This window comes from Eumetopias jubatus, unplaced genomic scaffold (genome assembly GCF_037043125.1).
Source record: "Eumetopias jubatus isolate StellerSeaLion01/CBP00866 unplaced genomic scaffold, mEumJub1_p1.0 scaffold_5, whole genome shotgun sequence".
NCBI classification, from domain to species: Eukaryota; Metazoa; Chordata; class Mammalia; order Carnivora; family Otariidae; genus Eumetopias; species Eumetopias jubatus.
Genome location: NW_028274811.1, coordinates 456209 through 480087, shown reverse-complemented (window position 1 = coordinate 480087; position 23879 = coordinate 456209). Strand labels below are relative to the sequence as shown.

Sequence of the window (23879 nt, the reverse complement as noted above, 5' to 3'; positions counted from 1 at the left end):
CATCAGCACAGATGACCACACACACGTGCACACACTCACCAAGACGCAGAAGAAACCATTTTAAAGCCTGAGCTCTTGGCTCCTTCCCTCAAAATGTCAGGCTTGGATGACTACTAGACAGGAAAGAGCTGACCCAAGATCCACAGTACATGGAGACATGGCCTAGGAGGAGCCTCCAGACACCAGATGCGCCTACTAGAAGTGAGCGACAGTGGAGGCTGTACCCAAGGAGGAGCTGAGATAGATCTGCCTAGTGACACACCCAGGCCTTGTAGGAACCTCTCCGTAGCCCAGGGTGGAGAGTGGGAAGAAGTGAAAGAAAAGAAAGAAGAAGGAGGAGGGATCTGGGATTGCAGCACAAGGTAGGCAAGAACCTGGGGGAGCTGCTAGGCTCCCCGTCCCTCCCCTCTCCTGAACCGCCAGTGCACCCTCACGTCCAGGTGGTTCCTGGTGCCGTACCGCTGTCCTTCAGCTGGAAGCCCAGCTTCCGCACGTGCATGGAGACACATCCCCCTGATGCTGGGGTGCTGTACCCCCAGTTCCACCCAGACCTTTAAACACCCTTGGAACCACATGATCCTCATCGACCTGAGCCTGATTTTCCCCATCACAATACATTTAGCCCCCACGTGGGCCCACTCCCACCTGAAGGCAGTTGATCCATCTTCAGATATCCTACATGTGCGCGCGTGCACACACACACACACACGCACACACACACACACACCTCTGCCACTCTGAAAGCTCCCCCTTGGGACAATCTAGCCCTTTCTTGGCCTCCTCCCAGAAACCAATGGTCCCCATTAATGCTTCGATGGTGCCCCTAAAACCCCATTTCTGCATTCCTATCCCCTTTCCAGCATCCACAGATATCGTTTTCTCACAGAAGGGATGAAAACAAATACTCCAGCACCAAGCTAATGTTGGGGGAGAGAGGTGGAGTTCTAGGACGCTGGAGTTGTCAGATGGCTGTATATGAGAAAAAGCAAAAGTTCATTTATTGTTCACATACTTGGTAGACTAACTGCGGCTAACCAAATAAATAGTCCCACAAATGAGTAAATTAACAAACTTAACAGACTCTTTTTTTCTAAATTGTTAGGACCCATCCAACCCGAGAACTGAGGATGTGTTCACATTTCAGGAATGTAGTTATTAGGACTAATCTGCCTGGTAACTGATGATGCATGATCAGTTTGGCTTTTGCCTTTCATTGGACAACCAATCCTTGGTCCCAGGGCTGATTTTTACTCACTGCTGTCCCCACGGGGAGGTGGGGTTTGGACCTAAGACACCAGTTGGTCCCAGAAGCCTGAGATTAACAGCAGGGTTTTACCTCTGCCTGTCCTGAGGGATGCTGAGTCACAGTGCCTACCTTCCCCCTAACTCTCTCTCTCCTCCCAGTCTTTGTCTGTTTCTACCCGCCTCCTCTCACTTCCATCCTCTCTTTTCTCACCTTTATCCATGGGATCCCAGAATTGTTTCATTTGAGAGGATTTGGGGCAGCATCTTTCTGAGCCAGTCGTCACCTTTTCTTGGTCAAATACATTTTGAGAATATTGTTAAATTTTTAACCAATGACATCCCCCCGCCCCCTTCCAAAAAAGCATACGCACAACATTTGACAATTTCAGAGGATTCCTAAATCCCCCGGAGACACAGATTCCAGGAGACCTGGTTAGAATCAATTTTCTTTCTCTTGGGAAACATCCCAGTTTCTGGCCTCAGCTCTTCCAGGGACAAGAATGTTATAAATAGCATCTGAGTAAATAACAACAACAAAAGCAGTCTCCTTCAATGACAATAATTATTAGAAAACAGAAAGCAAAAGTGAACTCCAGAGCTAATTTTCACATGTAGGAAATACCAGAGGTGGAAAAAGCAAGTTTAATGATTCCTCAGAAAAGCAAACAGCCAGATCTTGAAAATAGCATATCTGCAGGACCACTGGTCCTGTCTGCTCTCGCACATGTAGGGGCTCCTTGGGGGGGGTCCCAGGGGTGGTCAGAAGGCACCCTTCCTGCACTGGTTGGACAGATCTCCATAAGGCCGGGTCTCCTTCCCTTCAGAAGGACTCTGCGTTGTCCCAGAGCCTGACCACATGGTCAGCCATCCGCCTGATAATACCTTCTGTGGTAAGGACTAGGTTCTGAGGGAGAAATCACTACCCTGTCCTCCTGCCCGTATAGGAGTCTCTGTGGGACTGTTACGGAACCTGGGCTGGACCGCCGGGCGGAAGAACCAAGCGGCACTCGGAGATCTGGGAGGGTAAGGAGTGTATTTAGCGCCGGCGGGCTCAGAGGAGAGTGGTGTCCAAAGGTCTGAGCCCCGAGCACAAACAAAGGGGGCAATTTATACACTTCTACTTCCACATACTTGGCACTTTTGGCGAGTGCGCGAAGTGGGGCAGGGAGAAGAACCCAGAAGAGCCCCGGGGCAAGGACTGGGACTCTCTCACTGGCTCCATCGGCCATCTTAGGACACAGATTTTCCTTGTGAAGACCCCTTCCTTTTAGCTGCTGGCCAGCAGTGGGTCACTCATTCTTCCTTCGTCCTCACCCTCCTCGTCTGCCTGTCCTCCTGTCCTCCTGCACCATGGAGCAGCCAGGAAGAGTCACTGCTGGGGGTCACAGGAGCACAGGATGCTTTCCTGGGCTGCAGACCCTCAGGCAAGGCTGCCCACAGTTTTGGAGTCCTCCTGCCCCTCCCTTCCCCTAGCCCCCATCCTCTCCGGAGGGTCAGAGAGACGTGCCATCCTCCAAACATAGGTGTTGAGGGACAGCCCCGTAGTAGAGGTGGCCAGGCCATCGTGGGGGCAGGAGTGCTAACTCAGGCTTGCCCTCCGATGTGGAGTTGGCCCTTCCAAGAGGTCTGTGAGCTTTACAAGGCTGTATGTCCCATCAGGGTTGGAGGGTCCCAACCATGTTCCCTTGCTATCCTGGGATGGCTTGTTAGCCATCAAGCACGAGGTCACTTTAGCTTTACATCCTCACCAGCCAGCAGCCCTCATCCACTTCCACTCCTTTCTCTCTGTCCACCCCACCCATCCTCCAGCATCCCTCCTGACTTGTGGACCTGGACAACCTTTAGTATTTCTTCTCTTGCCTCATCCTTCTCTAAAGGTGGGCTAAGTAGACCCTGAGGTGAGAGAGGCATGAGAGTGGGCAAGGGCTCTAGCCCCAAGCATTTTGTGGTTTCCTCCTGCTCTTGGGCAAATGTAGACAGCACCACACTCCCTGGAGCCAGCAGACACTACCTAAGAGAAATGTGTCCTGCTTGCCGTCTTCCATGCTTCTTCCTCCTCTCACAGCTGTCAAGCCAGAGGAGCGAAGACATTAGCCAAGGAGTCTATTATTGGTAGATGACACCTTAGCCAAAAAGGTTGTGAAGGATGAGAATTTGTAACTCCCACATGGAACCCCCAGAACCTGTTTTCAAGCTGTGTGATCATCCATCAGCGACAATTTGCCTCAGTGACCACACTTCTGAAAGTTGGCCATTCAGCAACAGACACACATCAGCCACCACTGAATATAAACACTCTCGACTCTGAAAATCCCCCAATCCCTGACACCATGCTTCCCAAAAACCTACATCAGGTCACTTCTGCTTTGCTCAAAGGGACTGTGTCTTACAAGCTCTCAAGTGCTTAAGCACCAAATAGACTCAGCTTTCCATCTCAGCTTCTGAATGGTGCTTTCTTCCTTCAACAAGGGGTTTGGACAGTCAAAAGAGGACTCAGAGAATCCGTGTCTCTCAGAGACTGGCAGGTGCTGCAGAAGCCTATGAAAGGCCTCACCCACAGAAATCCTGACCCAGTACACTCTGTAAAACTAATTATTGTTGTCCCTGCCTTTATTGCTAACTTTAGAATTGTTGGTTATCTTATTAATGGGTTTGTTTTTAGCTTACTGTTTGAGCTATAAGGTAATTGATTTTAACAACTTGACTTTGATGATGAGCCTCCCCACCCTGCTAGGAGTAAGCCTAGGATTCTGCTCCAGTGCCTGGGCCCTCAGTCCTGAAAGGTGAGCTACACCACAGGGAGGGATCTGGGATCTAAAAGTCTCAGGTGCACCTACAGGAAGATTCAGCCCTCAGTTCCTTGAGGGAAAATCTTGAAGGAGAATCACCCTGAATGCCTGAGCAAGAGGTCAGTGGGGAGAGTGGAGCCAGGGATAGGGGAGAGTTTGGACAATGTCCCTGGAAAAGAGACCCCAAGGGAGTGGGTCACTGTGTCTCTGGGCTAAGACTATAATAACGGGCAAGCAGGAGGGGCCCAGGAGCAGCTCCAGAGACACTGCCTACCCTAGAGGAAGCAGTGAGTGCACAGCAGGATGCCTGGCTGGGTTCCCAGACCTCTCAGAAAGACCTATCCATGAAGATGCTTCGTGAGGCTGGCCTCCTGGGGTAGGGCTTTGACAACCTGCTCAGATGCATGGCTTTCTCTTTCCCCAGCAGCTTAGTTCACCACACACCTCTCTGCTGGCCTTGAGGTATAGCTGTATTTACCTCCCCCAAACTGCTTGTCTTTTCTAAGATTTATTTATTCCAGAGAGAGAGTACATGAGTGGGTGGGTGGGGGGTAGGAGGGAGGGGCAGAGGGAGAGGGAAAGAAAAATCCTCAAGCAGACTCAGCGCTGAGTGCAGAGCCCAATGCAGGGCTCAGTCCCAGGACCCTAATATCATGAACTGAGCTGAAATCAAGAGTCGGCCGCTTAACTAACTGAGCCACCCAGGCGCCCCCCCCAAAACTGCTTTTCATCCTACCTTCATCTTCCTTACCCTTTCTGTCAGGACCGGGGTCAACTGTCACCACCTCTGAGAGACTTTCCACTACCTGGTCCTTCTTCCTGCTCAGGGTCCAAGTTTCACCTGTGGTGGGTGTGGGTGTGTGTCTGAGCCCCACCAGAAAAGCTCTCCTTATCACAAAGGTTTTGTAACCTCTTTTCCTGTCCTTAAGGGAACTCCAAAGATAATTTAACCTACACACCCACAGAATTAAAAATTAAAATGAATATAATGCCCTAATTGTAACAAAAAGTATTCACAATTAAATCATAATACAGTCATAACATATGTCTCAATATGTAGATGTTTGGCTTGACTATATAGAAAACAATGATTAGTCAGGCCCTTAAATGGATATGCAAAACGTCTATAAATACAACAGCTACCAATGCCACTGATCAAGTGTGCTGTGTGGGCAATCCAGAACTCAGCTGTGGTAAGGACACAGTGCTGCAAGAAGTAAGCCACTCTCAGCAAAGTAGCTGACAATACAAACTACCACCTCCCTTCCATCTGTAGCATAGCCGCCTTCGTGGAAGATTCAGTGTCTACTGTGGAAGCAAAAATGCTATTTGCCTGCGTCGTTATGACGAGGCCCATCGTTCCCCACAGCCAACTGTCCTGGTTTGTCCAGGACTGAGGGGGCCCCAGGATGCAGAACTTTCAGTGCTAAAGCCAGGACAAGTTGGTCATCCTGCTTTATACCTTGAAACACACCAAGACTAACCAGGTTGCTCTATTTGGTTTGGCCCCCAAAATAAACCTGGATTGCCTAGAAAAATAACTTTCTCCTTGATTTTTGCAGTGCTAATCTGCAGATATGTCACAACCATTGTGACTATAACAATCATATCACAATGCAAACATTAATTTTACAGGTTTTTTTTCTTTAAACATTTTTATTTGGTTACCAGACTTTTTGATGCCCACCTTCCTTGCAACTCTGCTCTATCCTCTGCGAGTGTTCCTTTGACAATATTAAAACGGGACAAATGAGCTCTCGACGCAGATCATTACAATCGGACTTCTTCTTTGGTGAAGGCCTGGCAAGACACCATGGGCATCTTGGCTTCAAGAGCCGGTAGGGTAGACTTCTGGCATTCTCGGCCCCTCCCCTGACAGGTGAGGCGCTCCCCCAACGCACCCCAATAAGGGCTGCCAAAGTCCTCCCCATGAATTTTCAAATATCAGAAACCACCCAAGTGAAAACTATTATCCAAAACATGAGGGTCCCTGGTGAGAATTCAGGGGATCTGTGAACCTGGACGGGAAAAATAACCTTTATTAAATTTAGCCGTTCTTCCCCTAATGAATGGAGGTAGCAAAGCTCAGCAGTACTAGCAAGACTTGTGCTTTCGTCCTTAGTGGAAACCACAGGTGTTTTCGAATCACATGATACTTGTTGCAGACACCTGCCTAAGTTTCCAAACGACAGTAATGTTAGCTCCACCTCTGGGTCTTATTTCATGAGGGAGTGAAGTATCCTGTAAGCTATATTTGACAATTACCAACAAGATTGCTTCTCATACACATATATGTAATTTGCGGGGGGGGGCGGTTCTACTTCAGAGGCCCAGCAAAGGGGACATCTGGGAGCTGTGGGGTGGGGGCTGACGATGGTGTTTGGGAGCCGGAGCGGGAGCCCGAGCCCAGCCGCGTGGGGAGGGGCGGGGCAGGGCGGAGCCAGAGCCGAGCGGAGCCGCCTGAGGTCGCAGGTGTTCCGCCTTCCCGAACCTGAGCGCTAGCTCTCCGGGATTAGCTCCAAACCACCCGCCCCACAGCTGAGGACCGACTCCTGCGAAATAATCGACGCCCGGGGGCTGCGCGCCAGGCTGGCTGGCCCGGGCTCGCGGGTCCTCGGGAGCGCGCGCGCCTGGACGCCGCTGCGGACAATGCTGCTGTACCTGCAGCTTTTTCGTCTAGTGCCGGAACGCGCGGCAGGTGACTGGGCGGAGAGGCGGGGGCCCTGGGGCAGAACCCCAGGGGCCGCCAGCCAGCGCGCGGTTGGGGCGAAGGGAGGCAGGGAGCGATCGGAGGCCACTTCCGGGTTTGGGGACCGGGGATGGTGAGCTGGGGAGCAGACCCAGGATCGCAGGTGGCGTTGAGCCCTGGGTTAGAGCCCCCGTTTGCGGCCTCCACTGTGGCACCCGGATCTGGCTTAGAGTCCTGCCGGAAGCCGGCGGGAAGCGGAGGGCTGGCCGTGATCCCGGCCTGGACGCAGCCGATGCCGTAGCTCCTCGGGGGTCCCCGTGGCACCCCCTCCGTAGGACGCCGCTCGGTTCCTGGGGCTGGGTCCTCCAGGAAGGTCCTTAGGAAAGCTCTGTGGGGGGCAGAAATCTGAGAGGGCTGGCGCGTCCGCTGCCAGCTAGCTCGGTCAGTGCCCGCCCTTCATGGTGGGCGTCCCTGGAGGCGTGGCGAGGCACTTCCGAGTTGCAGTGGGTGTTGGGGGAGTAGGTGCCATGAGGATTTCTCTGACCTGGCCCGGAATTTCCATTCTTTCCTAGTTTTAATTCTTCTGGCATTGGTACCTGAGGCTGACCTCATCCTGGATTCCCTGGGGCACCGCTCCTCCCGGCCACACAGATACCGGAACACTTAGCACACATGCGGAAGTGTACACCGTCACAGCAGTAACAGTAGCTGGTCACCCTCGCTCCAAGCTGTTCTAAGTGCTTCACATACAAGAAGCCATTTCAACTCACAGAACAATCCTCGATTTACTACTATTTACAGATTTAAACTAGGGCGCAGAGAGGACGCTTCCTGGCAGGATCTGAAGTCGGAGTTCTTGACCTTTTTTATGCTTTGGACCCGGTCTCAGAATGTTTTTAATGCATCAAATGAAATACATTTGACCGGGGGGGCGTCTGGGTTGTTCAGTGGGTTAAGCTTCGGACTCTTGATTTCGGTTCAGGTCAGGAGATGGAGCCCCCCGTAAGGCTCCCCGCTGAGTGTGAGGTGGAGCCTGTTTAAAATTCTCACTCTCGCTCTCTGCCCCTCCCGCGCTAGCGTGCTCTCTAAATAAACAAACATAAATAAATAGAAATACATAGGATTACGAAGGAATCTAGTTACGTTTCTATAAAGCTACTAAAACTTTTTAACTAGAAATATAAATGTGTGAGATGTAGTATGTGTGCTTCTAAGTTAACACGTTAAATAATGCACCAAATAGCAACCATTCCCAGAATTGGGAATTAGAGTAAAGCATATGTCCAGGTGTGTGCACCAACTGTCATGTGATTCAAAAGCACCTGTGGCTTCTGTCCAAATCCAAAGCAGGGGTTCTGCTAATCCTGCTGAGCTTTGCTGCCTTCACCATAGGAGAAAGGCTAAATTTCAGCCTTAGTGAAAGTAAAGATGTTCTTTTTTCCCTCCAAATTGAGGCTCCTGAAGTCAACAGGATGGACCTAGGGGAGGATTCAGCCCTCAGCGCCCATGGAAAACATTTGAAGGAGAATCACCTTGGATGTCTGGAAAGATTGGGGGAGAGTTTGGTCCTTGGGACAGGACCCCATGGGGCATGGGCCACTGTGTCTCTGGGCCAAGACTCTATTGGTTTTCAGGTTCATACAGTCCCCCCAACCCTCCCTGGGCATAATATAGGGGCATACAGGTGATTCCAATTCTGTGTGGCAGGGATGGTCATGGGTGTTTGCACATAGGCCCCGTCTCCTTATGGAGGGAATGGCTGGGGCTGACCTAGGGAGTGGGGACCCCAAGCCAAGGAGGAGGGAAGGAGTGGAGAGATAACCCTGGGATGTACCCAACTGCAGGAGAGAGATGGCACATGGAGGGGAGGTAGCCAGGGGTTTGGGGCAGGCCCCTCACAACACTCCCGGATGCAAGGCTTTCCCTTCAGAAGCTAGGGAGTTAGGAAGTGGCTTTCATGGGGCAGATATCATGAGTGCTGCAGCAGGGAAGTTTGAAGTGGCTCAAACTTTAGAATCACCCAGAGGGCTTGTTGAACTACAGAAAGCTGGACCCCACCCTCAGAGCTCCGGATTCAGTAGGGCTAGGTTGGGTCCTGCGAATTCGCATTTCTAGCAAGTTCCCAGGTGATGCTGATGCAGCTGGTCCTGGAACCACACTAGATTCACTAGCCTAGAATGTTCTTCCCTCCTTACCCACCCCACTGCCTCGTAACTCACAGCTTGGTGAGGTCCCCTTCAGGTTTCAGCCTATAAGGCCCCTGACTCCAACACCTTCCCACCCCGGTGTGTTCCTGATGCCTGGGACTTCCTGCACCACGGCACTCATCAGCCCCACTCACCTTATTGGACCTACTTATTTATTTGTTCAATTACATCCTCCCTGTCAGACCTGAGGTTTTTCAGGCCCATGACTGTCTTGGTTTATTTCTGTCCCCATATACACCCCCACCTAGCTCAGTGCCTGGCTTGTAGTAGGTGCTCAACAGCTGTTTGCCAAGTGGGTAATATTGCAAGGACACAGCTGAGCAAGTGGACAGAGCTGGGCAGGACCAGGCAGAACCAAGAGGGCATGGGTTCTCCACCTGGTAGCATATGAGCATCACCTGGGAGGTTTCAATGCCTGCTAGTATCCTCTCCTCTTCCCTCCAAACCAACTAAATTTATCAATAGCAGAAGTGTCAAAGCTGCCAGGAGGGGCTGGAGCTGGAGAACCTCTGGCAGAGGAAGAGGCAACCCAGTCCCGGCTTCCCTCTTAAGTGGGAAGAGTCAGGGCCTACCTCACAGGAATGCAGTAAAAATGCCATGAGTCAATAATTCTAAAGCTCTGGCACCAAGACCCAGAACTCAGCCCTGTTGGTTTTATACCCCGTGCTAGAGAAGTTTCCAGGCAATCCTGAGACAGGGCTCCCACGTCCCTCCTCCCTTCCAATATGCCTCTCTTTGTCATTTCATACCATCCCTCTAAGCAGAGACAAGGATGTGTAGGGTATTTATGCCTTGAGATTCATATTTTCCTTTTCCATTTCCCCTTTGCAGAGTCTCCTTGGGGGCTGCCTGTGGTGGCCGATAGCCCGGCTTCCTTAGCGAAGGTGGTGATGGCAGAACTAGCCAACCTGAAGTTAGAAAACAAGCCATGGCCTGGAGGTAAGGCACTGCCTACCTGCTGAAAAGGGGGGCAAGATGGCAGAGGCCAGGAGCCCCCAGCATGCAGGAGGGCATCTCCACAGTCTGGGAATCTGGTAGACTGCCTTTGCTCAGGTGGGGTGCACAGAGACCAGACCCTCTGGAGGGTGCCCCAGGGGGCTTCTTCACTCAGGTATCTTTCCCCACCCTCACCCCCCCCAACACACACACTCCAGCTCTCTTTTCCCCATGCCCACCTCTCCCTTCCAGACAGGCTAAGTAAATGATGTCTGCAGAACCCTTCCTTCGTGCCTACACTTCTTTATGTTTATTACCTCGCTGAATGCTCCAGCACTGTGGACCAGGTCAAACAATTGTCCTCACCTACAGATGAAGAAATCAAAGCCTGGAGCTGTGGAACAAGGCCACACAGCTAGACAATGGCAATGCCACATGGATTGTAGGAAAGGGGTGGGGCACCTCCCTCTCCCACCAGTCAGAGAAAGAGGGAGGCTGGGCAGGACTGCCCCTTTTTGTGGGGCTGGCGATGTGGCCCAGTGACCAGGACGCAGCAGTGAGGGAAGAAAGGGTGGCTGATGACACGGGGCCTGAGGCAGCAAAGGGCATGTGGCCACTTAGGCCATGTCACAGCATGAGCAGATTCCTCTGGGACATCTGCCATGTGGCCCCCACTTCCTCCTGCTGTGGTCGCACCGTGCCTGGCACTGACTCCAGGCTGGCAGGGGTGTTTCCTCCAAAACTACAGAGGTAGCCTGATGATTCCTCACTCTGGGCTGGAGCCCCAGGCATGAGGATCCCTCCTGGATCCAGTTAGCAAGGAGGAATCTAGTCCCAGCTCAAACTGTTCTGCTGGAGCAAAAAGACAGGTGTGGGCAGCCTGTGAGCCCCCACAGAGAGCAAACTGGTTTCCCAGGACCATCTAGTGGGCAGAGTAGACAGCAGTGGGATTTTCAGGGATGGTGGCCCCCTCACTGGGTATGTGGGAAGCAGTACCTGGAAGCCAGCTGAATGAGGGGGCCACAATCATGAACTTGTCTTTGAATAGTTCCAATTCCCAGGATGGGCACCAGATGCCAAGGTGTAGACCATGGGTGAAAAAGTCCAAAGCAGAGCCGATGCCAGAAACCAGAGCCCCCATGGCAGGAAGGGGTAGGCCAGAGGCTGTATCCAGGCCATTCCAGGCACCATTTGGACAAGCCTAGGAAGGATTTGGGATTCAACCCCTTCTTTCACCCCTACTGCTATCACCTACAGCTACTGAGTCACACCACCATTTTATTTTTCTCCCATGTTACTGCAAAAGCCTCAGAACACCAGAAGAATACTACTGCCCCAGGACCTTTCCAATGGCTTTCCCTTCTGCAGACCCGGAATGCTCTCTCCTAGACCTTTACACGGCTGGCTCCTTTAGGTCTTTATTCAGGAGTTTCCTTGGGGAGGGGGGCTTCCCCGTCCATTCTATCTAAAATTTTAAACCCCACCCCTAATACTTTGTATGTCTCTCCTTTATTTTTTTCCCCCCCTCAGAATTTATTGCTGGCCAGCCTGTCATACATTTTATTCATTTATCTTGCTTATCCTACATTCATGGAAGCTGCCTAAAAGCAGGCAGTTGTAGTTCTTCTGCTTTCCCAGCATCCTCAGGGTCTCCGAGAGGGCCAGATAAACAGCAGGTGCTCAGAAAGTACTTGCTGAATGGGGCCACAGGGAGGGCCCCGCCTGGCCATATGGGCAAGGCTGGGCAGAGCTGAGCCCATTGAAACCATGTCCAAGGTGGTGTCTGTGGAGGGCAGAGAGTGGGGAGATGCCATGGGGAGAGGGCTGCTTGTGTGTCCCCAGCCAGCCATATAGTGTCAACCCTTCGTGGGTTCACTAAAGGGCAGGTGCAGGCCAGGGGACATCTTGAGAATCCGGGTGTGCAGTCTGGCCCTGCTTTCCGCTACTTGGCAGGTGATTTTGCCTCTTTGGGCCTCAGTTTCCGCATTGGTCATAGATTGGCACAATAGTACCTGCCCAGTAAAATTGTTATGAGGGTTAACAGAACCAAAATTTCATAAAGTGCTTGGGACAGGGCCCAGCACCTAAGTGCTTTAGAACTATTTTGTAACTTTACAAAATAAGACATGGATAGACTTCCCTTCATTTTTAACCAGAAGTAACTGGCCATTGAAGCACAGCTTTCAGAGGACATCCTTCTTCCCAGACTGTGCATCCTTCTCTCTGTTTCAGGATAGCAGGACATCCAGGGCTCCTGGGTTTGAATTGTCCACTGAACTCACAAGACACAACAGACTTTGGTCTCATAGTATGTGCATTTGTTTTCTATAGCTGCTATAACAAGGGGACCACAACTTAGTAGCTTAAGGACAACATATTCTCCTAGAGTTCTGGAGGTCAGAAGTCCAAAATGGGCTTCTCTGGGCTGAAACTAAGGTGCCGCGGGACAGTTCCCTACAGAGGCTCTCAGGGAGAACCCGTTTCTTTGCCTTTTCCAGCTTCTAGAGCTGCATTCCTTGGCTCGTGGCACCTTCCTGCCTCTTTCTCTGTTCCATTTTCCCATCCCCTTCTCTGGTAGTCATGGAGTGTCCCTCTGTCCCCTTTCATAATGACACATTCAGGGCCTACCTAGACAATCCAGGATAATCTCTCCATCTCAAGATTCCTAATTTAATCACATCTACAAAATCCCTGTCACCATATAAGGTAACATTCATAGGTTTGGGATATGTTAGGGGCCCAGAATTCAGCCTACCACACCATGCGCCCTTAGCTGAGGAGGAGACAGGACAGAACATACAACATACATGCATGGCTTCCCCACCACCCAGGAGGCAACTACCCAAGGACACAGGCTCTTTGCCCTCCCTCACATCCAGGACAGACAGCTGCTGCAGATCGGAGCCAAGGAGCAGGTGGTCGGTCACCTTAGCATAGAGAAGCCATAGCCTCTGTTCCTTTCAAGGCCTATATGCCTACTCACAACTCCCAGCCCAGGAGCACCCCCATTAATCTTAACTCAGTGGTTTGCAAGGAAACAGAATCCTGAGAGTCTGTCATTTCCCCGGAGGCCCACACCAGTCCAGGCCTGATGTTAGCCCTTCACTCACTTCCTGCATTGATCCCTCTCACCTCACATAAGATTTCACCAGTGCAAGAAGAAAGCTCCTCATCCTTCTCCTAAGCTTAGAAAAAGCAGGCTCTGGGGAGAGAATCCAGGCTCGTCTCTTTCTAGTGCATGGCTTTGGGTACTGTACTCACCCTCCCCTGGGCCTCTCAGTTCCTTCATCTGTGGAATGGGGCCAGTCACACCAACATCTTAGGTTTATACTAAGGATCAACTGGGATAATGAATGAAAAGCAGTTAGACTGGTGCAGAGCACAGAGCAGTCACTCTCCAAAAATGACAGCTGTGATCATCATCCTTGCCTTTCATGCTCTTGTTTTTTGTCCAACTCGATAAATGCCGGCAGTATCCACTGTGTGCCAAGCATGATGTTCTTTCTCCCCAAGACCTGTGGAAACAGTGGTGACACAGTCCAATGTATTGCCCACCCCATGGAACAGTTTCACAGGGAGCAGAGACTGCTCTGAGGGATGTCAGGGTGGAAGCAGCAGGGTTTCTTGGAGGAAGGGACACCTGAGCTGCAACCTGAGGGATGAGGGGCATTGGCTGAGAGAAGAGAGGGAGCAGCCTGGGGCAGAAGGAACTGCAGGTACAAAGGGCCGGGGCAGTTTGCTGTGGCTGCAGTGGAGCTTAAACGGAGCTGTGAGGGTGGAGATGGGCTTGACTCCTTTCACATTTGAATATTCAAATGTTGAGTATCCACTGTGTGTCAGAAGCTGTTCTAGGCTGGGAAAGAAGGAATCTCTGCCCTTGGGGAACTGACATTACAGGGGAGAGACAGACTATTAACAAGAGAAACAGGTAGGGACACCTGGATGGCTCAGTGGGTTAAGCGTCTGCCTTTGGCTCAGGTCACACGATCCCAGCGCCAGCGTCCTGGGATCGAGTCCCGCATCGGCCTCCTTACTCAGCTGGGAGCCTGCAGCTCCCCCTGCTTGTGCTCTCTCCCTCTCTAACAAGAAAATTAAAAAAAAAAAAAAGAGAACGAGGTAAAAGTGCATATTCTCTATGTGGTGGTAATGCTCTAGAGAAAACACGAGGGGGAGTGCTGGGAATGTAAATATTTAATAGAGTAGGCAAGGAAGGATTCACTGAGAAAGTAGCATTTGAGTAAAACCTATTTTGTTTATTTATTTGAGAGAGAATGAGAGCACAAGCGGGGTGAGGGGCAGAGGGAGAATCAGATTCCCTCTGTGGAATGGGGCCAATCACACCAACTCTGTGTCCTTAGGAAAAGGACGAGGAGACTCTTCTTGCACTGGTGAAATCTTATGTGAGGTGAGAGGGATCAATGTAGGAAGTGAGTGAAGGGCTGACATCAGGCCTGGGCTGGTGTGGGCCTCCGGGGAAATGACGGACTCTCAGGATTCTGTTTCCTTGCAAACCACTGAGTTAAGATTAGTGGGGGTGCTCCTGGGCTGGGAGTTGTGAGTAGGCATGTAGGCCTTGAAAGGCAGCAGGGAGCTGAGCAGGCCACCCAGGGGCCCGGAGCAAAACCTTTTTTTAAAAAAAATGAAGTAAGGGAGGGGCCCCTGGGTGCTCAGTCGGTTAAGCATCAGACCCCTGAACTCAGCTCAGGTCTTGATCTCAGAGTCATGAGTTCAAGTCCAGCATTGGGCTCCAGTTTGGAGCCTACTTGGAAAAAAGGAAGAAAGAAAGAGAAAAAGAAAGAAAGTGAAGGAGTGAGCTGTGGGTGAACCTCTGAGAAAGGTGGGGTAGGTTTTTTAAAGGTACAGCACTTGTTTTCATAGCTGGAGTCAGGGCGAGCTGCTAAATAGATTTCATCTCCAGCACCAAGTTGAATGGATAAGCTGGTGCTTCTAGAGATGGTGGAGAACAAACCTTGAGGCAGCATTTGGACTTAAACAGAAGAGATGACTAGCAATGTCTGGTGTAGGAACAGGAGGGAGCAGGGAATGGAGTCAAGATGCAACCAACTTGGCAGCAATGGTTCAAGCTAGGAATGATGGCCCTGCTTTATCAGGTATCTCTGGAGAATGAATAATTCCACAGAAATTAAGCTGCCAAACAACCAATTTTTTTTTATCATACCTTTTTAATTGTGAGATGGGAAACCAGATAATCACACTTACAGAGAAGAGTGTAAAGTATAAGTAAGTAAACCCTGAGTGGGGTTGGGGGGGGGGGAAGTGGGGGTGGAAAACTTCCTAGAAATAGAAATAAAGTCCACAGGCCTTAGCATATGAACTTTGGCCTCGATGTTTGATTGATTAACTGTTTATTTAAACTATTTGGATACCCTTATATTTTTAACTGAAATCCCCAGTTCTTGCTCTTACTGATGGCAAATACTCTGGATAGGTTTCCACTGCTGTCCCCATCAGTCACACCAGCCCATGGTGCCAATCTGGATAGGTTTCCACTGCTGTCCCCATCAGTCACACCAGCCCATGGTGCCAATCCCTGGCAGTGCATGTGAGCCTGACTATTTCGTGTCTTCACAGGGACACACTCTCTCCACTACCACTACCTGGCCCTGTCAGAGCCAGGCCCGGGCCTTCCCCAGTTTCTGGCTATAGGCTACGTGGACGACCAGCCCTTCATCCATTACAACAGTCGTGTGGACAGGGCCAAGCCCCAGGCCCCGTGGATGGCAACCATGGACGCCCAGTACTGGGAGACAGAGACCCAGAAGCAGAGAGCCTGGGGAAAGGTGCAGCAGGTGGAGATGTGGACTGTGATGGGCTACCACAACCAGAGCAGTGGTACGTGAGAGGCTCCTACTGCCCCACCTCCTCCTTCCTTCACACTCTGCATGCAGACTCTAGTTATGAACTCAAGTGTCCTCCTGTGAGAGGCCCAACAGGCTTCTCAGCCCTGGCTGCTCATGACAATTACCCGGGGAGCATTTGTTTTTTTAAATGCCGCCACCCTGCTCCCCACCCTTCGGAAACACCCGTGGGTGCTGGGCTTCTCTCCGGCTCTCAGGGATCCACCCCATAGCCCATGCAAACTGCAGCCTTCTCGCCCACGTGCACAGGCATGCACAGCACTCAGCGGATGTTCGGCTGTGAGATCAGGGAAGACGGCCATACCAGCAGCTTCTGGCAGTTTGGCTTTGATGGTCAGGACCACCTGTCCCTGGACCTGGAGACTCTGAGCTGGGTGTCAGCCAAACCTGCAGCTGTGTGGACCAAGCTGGTGGGAGACAGAGCACTGCTATGCTGAGTATGACAAGGCCTACCTGGAAGGCCTCTGCCTCTTTTCCCTGTGCAGGTACCTGGAGCTGGGAGGCCAGAGCCTCACCCGGAAAGGTAAGGTGCAGCCTGTGGCCACACAGAGGGGCCCACACTCCTGTGCTCGAGAGTCTGGGGGGGAGGGGCGGTGAGGAGGCAGACTGTGTTCCCCTGGCTCAGATAAGCCCACTGAGCCCCAGAAAGAAGGCCGACTAGCCAAGGGCTTTCTCATGTAGAGCAGGACAGAAGCCTCGACCTCGGGCCCTCATTCCAGGTGAGGTGGACCACACTGTGGTCTTGGTAAATGAGGCCCTGATTCTTGGCCTCATTTTATTCATCCAGAGTAGGTTAAACTAGGTGGCTCATAAGGCCCTCTGGGGGTTTAACATCCTGTGGTTCTCCTTCAGAAATGGACCTCAGGCCCTAGGGGATAGCATCCCTCACTAGGCCAGTCCCTGGACTACTGGGGACTGCCAGGGAAGCTGAGGCCCTTTGCCCCTCTGCCCCCACACACCCCTCATGCTAAACATGCTCCTCAAATTCTAGGTGCATCCTATACTTGTCCTGACTCCAGCCAGCGGGCTGGAAATACAAGGTCTGGGGTGGCCACCAGGGAAGGTGGGTGCTTGGGGGTGCTGCAGCAGAGGCCTCACTGGCTGCTAGCGGGTCGGGCTGGTCAGAGTACCCAATACACCATGGACATCTGGTGACTGAGTGGCAGGATGTGAATCAGCTGAGGCAATGGGGAGGACGTTCCTTGAAGGGAAAGCAGGGCAAATAACATCAAGAGATGTGTTTATGAGAGCAGAGTGTGGTGGGTCAGAGCTCAGGCACTGGAGCCTAGCCTCCAGATCCACATCCTGGCTCCAAGACTTGCTGGCTGTGGACCTTGGGCAAGTCACTTGCCCTTTCTGTGCCTCAGTGTCCTTGTCAGTATTACAGGGATGGTCACAATAGCCCCTGCCTCCCAGAAGCACCATACTGGTGTCTTAAATGATTGTGTTGAGCTCTCATCCAGCACCAGGGGATATTATATACCTATCACCTGGTGGATTAGTCAGGAATCTCCACAGAAACAGAACCAACAGGATGTGGAGAGAGAGAGAAGGAGACATATTTAAGGAATTAGCTCACGTGACTGTGGAGGATCGGGAGTTCCGAGATCTGCAGTTGGCAAGATGGAGACCCAGGAGAGCCAAAATTTCGGTTTGAGTCCATAGACACGAAAAGACTGATGCCCCAGCTGCAAGAGATCAGGCAGAGGAGTTCCCTCTTAAGACTGGGACTTTTTGTCCTGTTCTGATCCTCAAGTGATTGCATGGGGCCCACTCACACTGGGGAGAGCAATCTGCTTTACTGCATCTACTGATTCAAATGAGAATCTCACCCAGAAGAGTGACTGACCAAAGGGCTAGGCACCATGTGGCCCAGTAAAGTTGACACATAAAATGAACTGTCACACCTGGATGATGTCATTTGGGACAACCCTGAGAGAAAAGAACAAAGAATCCCCATCAGGCCCTGAGGGACTGGGAGATTGTGGACAGGGGTCAGGCTAGGCTGTAATTTCAGGGTGTCTGACTCCAGAGCTACCCTCGTGACCACCTCCTTCCAAAGTGAGGGAAGGACCATCATTCTTGCCTTCACTCAACCTTTTGTTAGGCACCTACTATGTGCAAGAAGTCATGGACGTATGTAAAGAAGTCTCTGAGAAAACCATAGGGTTTCAGGGCACCTGGGTGGCTCAGTCATTAAGCATCCACCTTCGGCTCAGGTCATGATCTCAGGGTCCTGGGATCAAGCCCCGCACTGGGCTCCCTGCTCAGCGGGAAGCCTGCTTCTCCCTCTCCTACTCCCCCTGCTTGTGTTCCGCCTCTCTCTATGTCTCTCTCTGTCAAATAAAATCTTAAAAAAAAAAAAAAGCCCATAGGGTTTCTGTGGGAAGGAGGGGGTTGTCAACATAGGACCCAACAGTCCCACCCAGAACCTCCCTGGAGCTTGGGGGCAGGAAGTCACAGGATTGTGCCCCTTTGGGATGGTTGGCAATGGGTCATCCCTTCCTTAAACATTGGTTGAATGCCTTACCTGGAGAGAGACCTTGTCTCCATCTCCTCCCTATCCTCCACCCTGGAAGATGCTAGGGGAGCCCAGGATCAAGCACAAGGAAATGGGCAGAGAGCAGCCTCTCACCAGCCTTCCTCCCTCGACCTCTCTCTGCAGAGCCGCCCACAGTGCAGGTGACAAGACACACAGCCCAGGATGGGGGCATCACACTGAAATGCTGGGCCCGGGGCTTCTACCCACGGGACATCTCACTGAGCTGGTGGCTGGGCGAGGAGGAGCTGGTTCTAGAGACTGAGTATGTGGAGACACGCCCCAGTGGAGATGGCACCTACCAGACGTGGGTGGTGGTGCGGGCGGCCGCCAGGATGGAGGACCGGTACACTTGCCATGTGCAGCACTCTAGCCTGAACCGTATTCTCACTGTGGCCTGGGGTGAGGAGCTGGGTTTGGCAGAGAGCATGAGGAGGAGCAGGGGACGGTGCCAGGGTACCCAGAGATAGTCCCATGGCCTGAGGCTGGTGCCCCCTTTTCTCTGCCTTCCGCAGAAGCACCCTCTCATCCGTGGATAACCAGTGCTGTGCTTATCTCCACCATCTTCACCATCACTTTCTTGCCAATGGCTGGAGTGTTGCTCTTCATCAAGCAGTACTCTCAAGATAGGCGGGGAAGAAAAACAGGGGTGGAAGGCCCTCACAGCTGGACAACCCCTGTAGGGAGAAATGCTCTGCTCCCATCCTGGGGAGGAGCAACTACTCTCGAGCCCCTGTCCCCCATCTATGGAAAAGCCCAAGTATCCCCACCCCATAGCCATATATTGTCCTGAGGACACCGCGGATCCCACAGCCAGGGAAGACCACTAGGCCTGACCTTGGAAAGGCCCTGGAGGGGGAGAGGGAATGGAAGGTGGGGACCCAGGACCCCACCTCTGCCTAACAGTCAAGGAGTTATGGGGGCAGCATCCTGACCCCATCTGCTGGCATCTGGAAGAAGTGGCCAAATGCCTGCCTCTTTGTATAAGTGTGCTCTTGTGTGTATGTATATTTTCTTTTGTAAAGGTGATTAAAGTGTTGGGGGTGGTGAGGGTGTGTGGTTCTGGGAGCATGAGGGGGAGGGGGTCCATGATGTACATGCAGGTGTGTAGGGGGTGAGGGTGTATGAGGAGGTGTGTGGGGTGAGGGGGTGAGGGTCTGTGTGTGGGTGGTATCTTTCTGTGGATGAGGACAAATTCAGAGGGACAGCTGCCCAGGGGCCCGTTAGGATGGGAAATGATATGGTCAGAATTTTCCATCCTGTCCTTTTGGATGGTTTGAAGTTTTACAATAAGGGAAAGAGGAGTTTCACCTTGTCCTGTGGAAATGCTTGTTAAGATTCTTGTTAAGGGGGGCGCCTGGGTGGCTCAGTCGTTAAGCGTCTGCCTTCGGCTCAGGTCATGATCCCAGGGTCCTGGGATCGAGCCCCACATCGGGCTCCCTGCTCCACGGGAAGCCTGCTTCTCCCTCTCCCACTCCCCCTGCTTGTGTTCCCTCTCTCGCTGTGTCTCTCTGTCAAATAAATAAGAATCTAAAAAAAAAAAAAAAAGATTCTTGTTAAGGGTATGTCTGGGGAAGGTCCAGCCTCACCTCTGAATTCTCAGTGGAGTAGAAACCCCACATCTCCCTTGTGAACAAGAATCTCCTGGGGAGCACACATTTTTGTTTATTCAGAAAGCAGTTCCAGTCTCGTGGCCATCTGATGTGCAAGGGGAGGGAACTCCAGAGCCACAGCAACGGGACCACTCCACCATCATAAAGGACACAAGGCTGGGCCTCTCATAGGGCAAGGCCCCCTCCACCTCTCTGGAGGACCCCAAGGTATGACAGAGCCTCTTCTGGGACTTCTGAAACCTTCATGTCTGCAGCCCTGGGAGGCCCCAAGACCAAGGATGTGAAAGATTTGTGATACTAAGAAAAGATTCATCTGCCCTGGTGGCCTGAAGGGCCACAGCAGGGAGCTCCAAACTATCTGATTGTACTGAAAATGTGTCTTAGATGTCTGTCTGCCTCTCCTCGTAATGCCATCATGATCCATGGGTATAAAACAGGGTTCTGAGCACTTTACAGGTACTAAGCTGTTCAATCCTCATGGCACACCTGGGCGGGAGAATTAATAATCCTGTGCTACAGGAAAGGAAGTGGAAGCCCAAGGTCCTACAGCTGGTCCATGCTGCAGCCAGGAGGGAGGCCAGGAAGTCTGGCTACAGTCAGGGCACCTCACCATTGCACCGCCACTGTGCCATTCTGGAAATGGGCATGGAAGTCCAGGTCTGCAATCCCTTATCTGCGGTTCTGAAATCCAAAACCCCAAACCAGAAGTTCCTTCCTGATTTTGGCATCAAAACCCAACCTGAAGTGAAATGAGGCTATCTGTGGGCCATTGCGCCTTTTCACAATTTTCCACAGAAGTATTGATGTGTTTGGTTACATTGTGTCACCCCAGACAACCTCTGGAGATGTTATGTAATGTTCAGCATCTGCACCTTGGCACTTTCTAAAACCCAAAGAATTCTAAATTCTTAAATATATCTGGCCCGAAGTGTTTCACATAAGGACTTGTGGACCTGTATTAATAAGGTTTTGTGACAATAAAGGTTTTATTTTTACAGTTGTCTAATGGTATGGTAAAAAAAGTTGGGGCACAAAGTAGGTCCGGCCCCCACCAATGGAAGGGCACACGTGGTCAAAACTTCCCTGAGGCAGGGTGAGGGCCCAGGGTATTGGTGGAGAAGCAGATGGTGGGGAGGCTGTTCTCCCCTTTCCTGAGTGCTACTAACTCTTTCTCTGCTAGAACAGTTCACACCCCTGACAGAATCTGGTCTTCCTGCTGCCAAAGGCACCGCCATCCTGACCTTCAGGGAGTATCTGCTCTGTAACTGCATTATGAGATCTTGGAAACTGAGCATTGCTTCAGCTTTACTTCCTATTTCCCTTACAAGCTAGTTCGGTGTTTTGCCCATGGAACCATAAAATACTTTTTAGACCTAAAGGGACCCTAACACATCTCTACAAGCTCCTGATATTTTGACACTCTCACTCCCACACACACACGCCCCCCACCCCCACCATCATGCTGCCTCCCTCGGCCTCTCACATTAGAGTCCCTCCTGTTCAGGATGTCTGCTCTCTCCGGTGCACATCTCTCTCCCCCTCTCTCTCTTACCTTCCACCCATACCCCAAGCACATATTGGTTTAAGTCTGGTGCACCTGCAAAAATTGAGGCAAGGGAACACGATTCAACCAGCACCCCACGGCCAGGTGGGAGGTGAACCTGGGTGTCCTGAGTCTAATTTCACAGAGGGATGAACAGGCCCAGAAATTATGGCAGTCGGCCCTAACCCAGGCTTTGCTCCCACCCCCATTTTTGCTTCTGTGCTTAGCAATCAATGGCTGGTCAGTGATCTCAACCAAAGACAGGGGCCCTGGACCCAGCTGGACCAGCCCAGACGCCTGCCTGCCTGCCTCCCTGGTTCTTTCCTCAGCACTCTTTCCAGGAGAGAAGCTTGTGAGAAGACAGAAGGCAAATGCAGAGGGACTTCATCTTAGCCTTGAGTGTTGCCCTGGGTGCCCCCCAATAACAACCACAGTCTCAGCAGTGGATAGGGGCAGGAGGGCAAATGAGGAGGGCTCTGAGCACCCCCGGAAGCAGTAAAGGGGCCTACAAATCTGGCAGGGGCAGGACAGCAGCTTTGAAAAAAAAAAAAAAAAATGCAGACCTGCAGGAAAAGCAGCCTTTTCACCCAGCAGGACATTACTTCCACTAGCTGCTCCTGGGAACTGCTTCCCTTTCTCAGCCCACACTGGGCTGGCCTTGGCTCATGATCATGGGATCTCCACGTGCAGACCATCCTCTCACTCACAGAGGCCAGGACATCTCCCCTGCGGGAGGAATGCTGCTAGCCTTCTAGTCCTCAGGTCGTTCTGACATACCCCTACACTGACACAAACCTTACCTGCTAACCCTCTGGAGTCTGGTCCCAGACCACAACTTTTTTTAGGCCAACCATATTTAGGGCAGAATTCAGTGTGGCCTGGCTGGAACCCAACTGTGATGATGTTTGAAATGAATAAATGCATTGATTAATTAATATTCAGTGAAGGATATTAGATTCTATGCCCACCAAATACAAAGGCTTTTTTTTTTTTTTAAGATTATTTTAGAGAGAGAGAATGAGCAGGAGGGGCAGAGGGAGAGAGTATTCGAGGCAGACTCCACACTGAGCACAGAGTCCAACACAGGGCTCCATCCCACAACCCCGAGATCACAACCTCAGCTGAAACCAAGAGTCAGATGCTTAACCAACTGTGCCACCCAGATGTCCCCAAATACAAGGCTTTCTTACAAGCCGTCTCCAATGCAGCCTCAGTCCCCCCACGTAACTGCATTGCTCCAGTGCTAGAATGCCATGCCTGTGTTCTCCACGGTCTCCAGGAACTCTCTGAGACTTGTGCTCAAGCCACCTCCTGGAAGAAGCCCTCCTAGCCATCCCTGCTCTGAGGTCCCATAATGCCCACAGCACATGGCTCTGGGCTATCTCTAGGACATGTCCAGGCGGTCAGGGTCCGGCCAGCAACAAAGCCCAGCAGGAAGGCCCAGACCTGGGGTTGGCCGTTTTTTTCTTCCCCCTCCTCTAACTTCCTGAAGAAGCTCACAGACCAATGTACACAGGAGAGGACTGAAGACCCAGGCTGTTTCATCGGTGTCTTTTTAGCCTCATCCCTATGCTGCCACATAACTGAATAGTAAGTTTCAGAATGGAGTCACACAGCATCACCTCAAGGCAAACAGCAGGAGAGAAGGGAGTCAGCCTGCCAGCTCCCTATGCCAAACGGCTGACCCTCAGCCAGGCTTCTCCAGGCCTGCTTGCGGGCCACGTTGATGGAGCCATCTGCTAGAGCAAGTCCAGGACAGGGAGAGAGCCAAAGAGTCAATGCATCACAGCAGGGATGGAGAGAAGCTGGGCCTGAGTTAAGGGAAAGGAAGGCTGTTACCGAAATCCACTTCCCACTCACAGCACCAACTCAGAGAGAAGGCAGAGTAGGTCTTTGCAACCGCCTCCTGAGGCATTTGCCTGGGAAGAAACAGAGAAGCCAGCCAGTGGGAGAGAGCTGGGGGGTGCCTGGGAAGGCTGGGAGGGGAAGAATCCTGCAGGCTCCAAGGGAGGGGGGGGTGTCTCTCATCCAGGTTAGGCCCCTGCCTGACCACAAATCAGATGGGGCTGGGTGGGGGGGAGGGGAGGTTCTTCTCAGGAGCTCTCAGGTGGATTCTTAATCACACAGCCTCCCTGCTCTTCTCTGCCTGAGCACCAGGGGAGAAGACACAGGGGGAACTTGTCCTGGATCACCTGTCCTCCATCCAGCCTCTATCCCCATCAGGAGATGAGGGGCCTGGCACTCATCATCTACAATTCTCAAGGCTAGCTGGGCAGAAGGTAAGAAGAGAAGGCCCCTTGAGAAAAATGATTTGGGGGACAGGCTGAGCTTGAGGTCTCCCCTAAAATCTCTGAGGATAAGAACACACTGCTCCTGAGATCCCTAAGTTTGTGTGCTGCCTGAAGACTGGTATCTCATGCCGGCTGGCCTGGCCTACTC

The 23879-nt window shown here is 51.8% G+C and overlaps 1 protein-coding gene and 1 long non-coding RNA gene across 2 annotated transcripts in view; one reads left to right on the top strand and one right to left on the bottom strand.

The window, feature by feature from the left end:
* Positions 1-23879, bottom strand: part of LOC148164233 (uncharacterized) — a 59398-nt gene that overhangs the window by 26148 nt on the left and 9371 nt on the right. The window contains exon 2 of the long non-coding RNA XR_015768152.1: positions 17325-17433. This is a non-coding gene — a long non-coding RNA (uncharacterized LOC148164233). The remainder of the gene's footprint in view (positions 1-17324; positions 17434-23879) is intronic.
* Positions 6469-19348, top strand: LOC114201211 (H-2 class I histocompatibility antigen, Q10 alpha chain-like). Its single transcript, XM_028093772.2, is given in 7 exon segments — positions 6469-6732; positions 9762-9869; positions 15459-15719; positions 15995-16151; positions 16153-16268; positions 18411-18686; positions 18800-19348. Coding segments are annotated over 7 exon segments (1245 nt in total). The 5' UTR covers positions 6469-6683; the 3' UTR covers positions 19078-19348.